A 6,756-nucleotide genomic window follows, 5' to 3' on the forward strand; every position below is an offset into this window, starting at 1 on the left:
CTCTTTCAACTTAAATCCATTTCCCCTTGTAGTACTATTATCGGTCCTTTCAAAGAGTTTACTCCCCTCCTGGATATAGGTTCCCTTCAGGTACTGAAATGCTGCAATGAGGTCACCCAGCAGCCTTCTTTCTTTCAGGCTGAACAAGCCCAGCTCCCTCAGCCTGTCCTCATAGGGGAGGTGCTCCAGCCCCCTGATAATTTTCGTGGCCCTCCTCTGGACCTTTTCCAACAGCTCACTGTCTTTCTTGTACTGAGGGCTCCAAACCTGGACACAGTACTCCAGATGGGGCCTCTGTTGGGCATTGGGTAGGTGATGCCTGCGTGCACCAGGGGTGGAGGTCACGAGTATCTGATAGGGGCGGTCACTTGTACCACTAAATAGGGTTTGTTGCAAGGCATTAAACTTGTACTGTCAGTGTTACACACTGTGTGTGAGTCCCGTCTGTTCCCTGTGCACGGAGGCACAGTGCAGTCACACAGGCAGTGTGCCTGAAGGTACGAACTGGGAATCCAGCCTTCATGCCGGACTGATAGTTCGTGAGTGGGGGAGACCTTGTTCCTGGACAATCATCCAGCGGTGGACATTTGAAACGATTCTGCACAACGAATAAGTTTTTGTCTTGTTATTTGGTTATGGAGTGTGACAATTATAATGCACACTGGACTGAACTGGAATGCCATGAAGATTCTGTACAATAGTGTTACATTGAACTTGGAAAAGTTGTAACTCTATTGTGTACTGTGCTGTTATCTTGAACTTGAATGCACTGTTCTCTTCAAGTTGACTAAGTGTTGCAATACAGCATTTCAAAAATTGTTAGGCATATAGCTGTTGTTGTGTGTTTTCAGGTTTGTAGGCACTGCAGCTGCATCTCTTTGGTATGTTATTATGACAGCTTAATTGTTTTTCACATATGTTTAATGTTTGTTTTGTTTGCGGAATAACCATAAATGTGCGAATCACCTTTGGGGTAGCAGGGAGTACGCAGGGGAACCTTTACAGGGGCTTGCAGATGATAAAGAGGGGGGAGATGTTGGGTATTGGGTAGGTGGTGCCTGCGTGCACCAGGGGTAGAGTCAGGGAGCTCACGAATGTCTGATAGGGGCGGTCATCTGTACCGCTATATAGGGTTTGTTGCAAGGCATTAAACTTGTACTCTCGGCATTACACACTTTGTGTGAGCCCTGTCTGTTCCCTCTGCACGGAGGCACGGTGCAGTCACTAGGCAGCCTTGATTTGTCACCGGATCAGGAGGCGACAGTTTAGGTGACTGGAGCGTATTTGGGCACACCCCTGCTTCTGGGAGGTCACAGCTCAGCCCTGCACATCTCTGCCACAGCCTCAATATTGCGGTAGGCAGCCACAGTGTTTTTGGCAATGGAAGGCTGCTCCATGCTGCACTCAGAGAAGAAACCTCACAGGAACAGCACTTGTTTGTGTTACAGCACAAGGGACGTAGGGAGTCCCATGTGGGGACGTGGGCAGTGGGCAGCTGGGGGGTGGTCGGTGGGACTTGGTGGTCTTAGAGTTCTTTGCCAACCATAGAGATTCTGTGACTCTGTGAGTCATTGATTGGAACGACAGTTAATCAGCAGCCAACAGCCCACAAGTAAAGCCTGGAGAACATCATGGCAACACGTAAACACTCTATTGGATACTGATGGCGACACAGGCCCTGTAGCATTCAGGTGGGGCCAGGAGGGTGGATGTGCCGCCCAATGCCTTCGGCAGCACCAACACGCCGGGTTCCAGAAGGGCTGCGTCTGGCAAGAGCCGCTGCCCTCCTGCTTGGGTGCCCTCAGCACTGTGAGGTGTGATGGCAACACAGAGGGTGGCACGGAACGGCCATTGTGACTTGCGGGCTGTGGAACAGAGCTGAGGCTGCAGGGCTCAGGCCCAGCTCAGTGTGACTTGTGAGGTGAGCAGGGAGGAAGGGGCTGCCTGAGGCTGCCGAGGGAGGGAGGAGGGTTCCCCAGCGCTCGACAGCCTGAGCTGCCAACTCATCCTTGTCTTGCTTCTCCCATAGGTTGGCACACAGAGGACAAAGCCTGGTTTTGCTGGGACAGAGACTCTGTGAGTGCTCGCTGTTGATTCACACGATGTCCGAGGGGACACAGGAGGCTGCTGGCTCGACTGAGCTAGGTGAGAGCAGAGTATCCCTCCATGCAGCTCCCCGCCGCCATGGGGCAGAGGGGTGCTGGTGGTCTGCCTGCAGTGGAGAGAGGAGGTGGGGGCACGCAGGGGCTCCCATCTGCCGCAGGCAGGGCCCCTCTGCTCCTTGGCCAGGGGCGCTGCGGTTGGGCTGTGGCTGCCCACTGGCACTGCTAGGCCTACGGTGCCCCTTCCCCTCCACGGCCTCCAGCCCTGCCCCTCAGCTGGCACAGCCGGCACAGAGCAGCCCCTGGGACAGCCCCCGGGGGCACCTGGCTCCACAAGGCACTCACGACTGTTACTCTCTCCTCTCCAGCATGCGTGCTCTGTGGCCGAGTGGATGACAAGCCATCCATCTTCGGCAAGAGATACGAGATGTATGGGCTGTGTTTCCATGCATATTGTGTGGTGAGTTCCCTCGTGGCTCCTGACACCTTCCTCCAACCAGTGGTTCCCTCCTTTCTGCATTAACTAAATCACACTCTTTCCTCCTGTACAGGGATTTGCCAACGGTCTTTGCCAACATGGCATAGACAGCCAAAACAGGGGGCTTTTCCACATTGAACACCTCATTGACTTGATGAGGGTGGCAGCGCAGAAGGTGAGCACCGGACCAGAACAGGGAGCTTGGTGACAGGAGAGGCATGGCAAGCTTAGCCTGGTCCCCAGAAAGCAATCCCAGCCCCTCCTCCCAGGTCCAGGAGAAATTCCTACTCTTGCAGACCAGCCCTGTTCACCAGGCACCTCTGCACAGTGCCACCCAGCCCTGCCCGCATCCTGCGCCCTGCCCAGAGGTGCGGGGCCCGCTGCGTAGGCCCTGAGCCTGCAGCTGATGGGGCTGCTCTGCTCTTTCCAGCTTTGCTTCATCTGCGGCAAAATGGGGGCCAGCGTCACCTGCGCAGAGCCGGGCTGCACGCGGAGCTTCCATTTCCCCTGCGCCCGAGAGGGTCAATGTGTCACCCAACACTTTGGAGACCACAGGTAAGGGCTCCCAGCTGTCACCTGTGGGCCTCCAACCCCTGCTGTCAGCACCAGCCAAAGCAGCGAGGAACGCGCTGTGACGCCTCCCAGCAGCCTGACAGAGCCAGAGCCAAGGCCTGGGGCTCCTTCCTGTTCCTCTGCCCTCCTCGCAGCCCTTCTCACCTCGCCCATCCCTTCCATCTTCCCCCAGGTCCTTCTGCTGGGAGCACCTCCCACACCAGCCAGTGGAGACAGCACCGATGCAGGACACCACCTGCATCATCTGCTTGGAGCCCGTGGGTGACAGCAGGTCATATGTCACCATGGTGTGCCCAGCCTGCCAGCACGCCTGGTTCCACCGGGCCTGCATCCAGGTAGGAGCCCTCCCCTCGCCCCGCGGGCACCGCAGGCGCTCAGCAGCACCAGGCCCGGCTCACACTCAGCGCTACTTGTGTTTCTGCTGCAGAAAATGGCCAGGAGCGCTGGGCTTCGCTGTTTCCAATGCCCTCTCTGCCGAGACAGAGAGAGCTTTGTACAGGAGATGCTCAACTTGGGGATCTACATCCCAGTCAGGTTGGTGTCTTTCAGCCAGCTCTCGAGACGGGAGGGCAGAAGAGCTGTGCCTGCCCAAGGACTGCCCCGGCAGGCCTGGCCCTTAGCTGCAGGGATGGCTTTGTTCAGTCTTAGTCTCTTGGCACTCAGAGCTCATCACATTCCCACTCTTCTCTGGCAGGAAACCCAAGTGGGAGCGCAACCGTGCCTACGCAGCACTGGGAGTTCGGCACAGACACTGCGATGCCAGCGACTGCCGTCACCCCCATGGCAGGGAGCAGAGAGAGGGAGAGGGGTGAGTGACCTCAGCTGCCCTCTGGGGCTCTGCGTGGCATCGCAGCCTCACCACAGAGGGAGCTGCGGGAGCACAGACCGAGCACCAGAGCTGTGCCGGGCACTCCCTGGCTCAGGGCACTTTGTCCTCACGGCCACAACCCGTTGCTTTCCACAGGCCCTGGGAGCTGCTCCTCTGCAGCTCCTGCGCTGCACAAGGCACGCACCGACTGTGCTCCAACCTGAGTCCCAGCACCACCAGCTGGGAGTGCGCCAGCTGTGCTGGAGAGGGCACCGGTAAGAGGCCAACAGCCACGTGCTGCCGGGCTGGGGCCAGGCGAGGCCTCGCTCCAGTCCCTCTGGCCCACGACGGATGGGAGCCCGTCCCACCACGGGGCTGGAGATCTGTCCCGCTCACCTTCCTGTCTTTCCTTACAGCCTCCGGCACCAACTCGGACAGCGCTGGCCCCAACACCGCCAGCCAGCAGGGACCGGGGCCGTCCCAAAGCTCCGCAGGACAGCAGAGCAGCAGCTCCGACACCACCAGCCAGGCACCGTCGGAGCCGGATCCCACTTCCCAGGTGCCTGAGCTGCTCTCCGGGCAGCCGGGGCGGGCGCGGACTCGAAGCCGCTCGCCCCTCGATCGTCGGGCTGCAGACACCGACAGCCAGCCCCGAAGACGCCTTAGGAGCCGGTCCAGGCGGCGAGGGCCAGCCCAGGGGCGGAGCCGCTCCCGGGCACCACGTCGGGCCCGGCGCATCACCAGCCGGCCCCGCTGATGCCGTAGGAACAGCCGCGTCCAAGCTCCGCTTCCTATCCAAAGTCATCACGGAATTGTAGGGGTTGGAAGGGACCTGTAGAGATCATCGAGTCCAACCCCCCTGCCAAAGCAGGTTCCCTACACAAAGTCATCAACTCATCTGAATCCATCCCAATAAAACTGAATTCCATCATACCACTGTCAGTTTTCTTCTGCTCTGCCCTTCCCGAGCTGGGCAGCTTTAGGGGAGTCAGCGTCCACGGAGGTGCTCCAGAACCGTGGGGATGTGGCACTGAGGGACGCGGGCAGTGGGCTGGGGGGGGGGATGGACATGATGACCTTGGAGGTCTTTGCCAGTCTTAATTCCATGACGCAAGTATCCGATGGGTTTTGGATACTCACCTACCTTCACTACTACTCACATGGAAGGCAATGCAAAGTCAGCCTTAGTTTAGGTGATGTTCCTGACAAGAAACCCAACTGTGTTCTGGGATGCATCAAGGGAAGCATGACCAGCAGGGGGAAGCAGGTGATTCTGCCCCTCTATTCCACAATGGTGAGACCTCACCCGGAGCACTGCCTCCAGTTCTGGGGCCTTTGACCCAAGGAGGGCACCAAAATGTTGCAGCAGACCCAGAGGAGGGACATGAAGATGTTCAGAGGGCTGGAGCACTTTTTCTATGAGGACAGGCTGAGAGAGCTGAGGCTCTTCAGCCAGGAGAAGAGAAGGCTCTTTGGGGGATCTTATGGCAGCCTTCCATTACCTGAAGGGGGTATACAGGAAATCTGGAGAAGAAATTTTTATAAGGGCATGTAGCAACAGCATGAGAGGAAATGGCATTCAGCTGGAAGGTGGTAGATTTAGCCTAGATATTAAGAAGAAGGGAGAGTGGTGAGACGTTGGAACAGGTTGTCCGGAAATGCAGTGAATGCTCCCACCCTGAAGGTGTTCAGCACCAGGCTGGATGGGGCTTTGAGCAACCTGGTCTAGTGGGAGGTGTCCCTGCCTATAGAAAGGGGTTTGGAACTAGATTATCTTAAAGAGCCTTTCCAACCCAAACCATTCTATGGTTCTATCGTTCTATAAACAGGGAGACGAAATCCAGTTCTATTAAGTACTAGTCTGGGTCATGCTTAAAATTGCTGAAAGCTTCGCATCACTTTCAGAAGGAGCTGGATCAGGCCTCTGAAGGGACGGGAACACAGAACTTCTACAAGCTGCAAGCCAAGGTCCTCCTTTAAGCCCTCTTGACAAAATTCTGTAGCCTAAGGCTATGCCCTGTCCAAGTCTAAGACCCATTTCTGGGTCTAAACATAGCAGATCTTAAAGTAAAGCGTGTGCCTGTGACATCACAGAAGAGAAAAGGAGAAAAGCCCTGCTGAGTGCTGTCCTAAGGGGATGTAACTGAGCTCTGAACATTGCCATAGATAGAGACTACCTCAGCTCTCACCTTGGGTCCCACAGCAGCACAAATGGGGTTTCTCCCCATTGTTTCTTGGGGTCAGTGACACTAGGTGTCACTCTGAACTGGGGAAACAAGGTGGAAAAATAACAGGAAAAAATGAAGGCCAGGAAAGTGATGTTTCCATTTCAGAGCTGGTGCAGAGATGAGCCCCTGCCGTGCTTCAGTGTTACTTCTTCAGTCACCCTCTGCTGCAGAAATGCCAGGGCTGTGTGTACATGTACTATTACAAAATCAGAGAGGATATTTAAGTGGCATCTCCAACTAAAATAAAGTGATTCAGGAAACAGAAGAGACCAAAACTGTTTGTATTTCCTTAGTACCAGCAGGCTTTTCCCTTCTGTGCAGCAGAAGGAAGAACTCAGCTGCAATTTCTGAACACAGATGTCAGGAGAAATCCTCTTGAACAGTGTCAGATAAAAGTCTACAGTTGTTTCCTCTTAAGCCACGCCTAAGAATGGAATGAAAATACATTTTCCAATATATTTTCCACCCCTGTCCCCATTTCTCCCCAGACAGTAGCAGAAGGATCTTGCTATCCACATTTGCAATGTTCTGAGGAATGCATATGTCTATTTTTCTGAAACCTTTGAG

At 55.5% G+C, this 6,756-nt stretch overlaps 2 protein-coding genes across 2 annotated transcripts; both read left to right on the forward strand.

Annotated features, from left to right (window-relative positions):
- Positions 1-2,243: 2,243 nt before the first annotated feature.
- LOC146762489 (E3 ubiquitin-protein ligase PHF7-like) lies at positions 2,244-3,156 on the forward strand. The gene is made up of 3 exons (XM_085543585.1): positions 2,244-2,562; positions 2,654-2,755; positions 3,011-3,156. Exons 1-3 carry the CDS (start codon positions 2,530-2,532, stop codon positions 3,137-3,139), a joined length of 264 nt encoding a protein of 87 aa, XP_085399711.1. The 5' UTR covers positions 2,244-2,529; the 3' UTR covers positions 3,140-3,156.
- Positions 3,157-3,341: 185 nt separating this feature from the next.
- On the forward strand, positions 3,342-5,020 carry LOC146762490 (E3 ubiquitin-protein ligase PHF7-like). Its single transcript, XM_085519332.1, has 5 exons — positions 3,342-3,488; positions 3,581-3,687; positions 3,848-3,961; positions 4,118-4,236; positions 4,378-5,020. The coding sequence occupies exons 1-5, from the start codon at positions 3,375-3,377 to the stop codon at positions 4,716-4,718; spliced, it is 795 nt and encodes a 264-aa protein (XP_085375458.1). The 5' UTR covers positions 3,342-3,374; the 3' UTR covers positions 4,719-5,020.
- The last annotated feature ends 1,736 nt before the right edge of the window (positions 5,021-6,756 follow it).

This window comes from Coturnix japonica, chromosome 1, assembly GCF_054131305.1.
Source record: "Coturnix japonica strain WE chromosome 1, WE-NBRP24, whole genome shotgun sequence".
Lineage (NCBI taxonomy): Eukaryota > Metazoa > Chordata > Aves > Galliformes > Phasianidae > Coturnix > Coturnix japonica.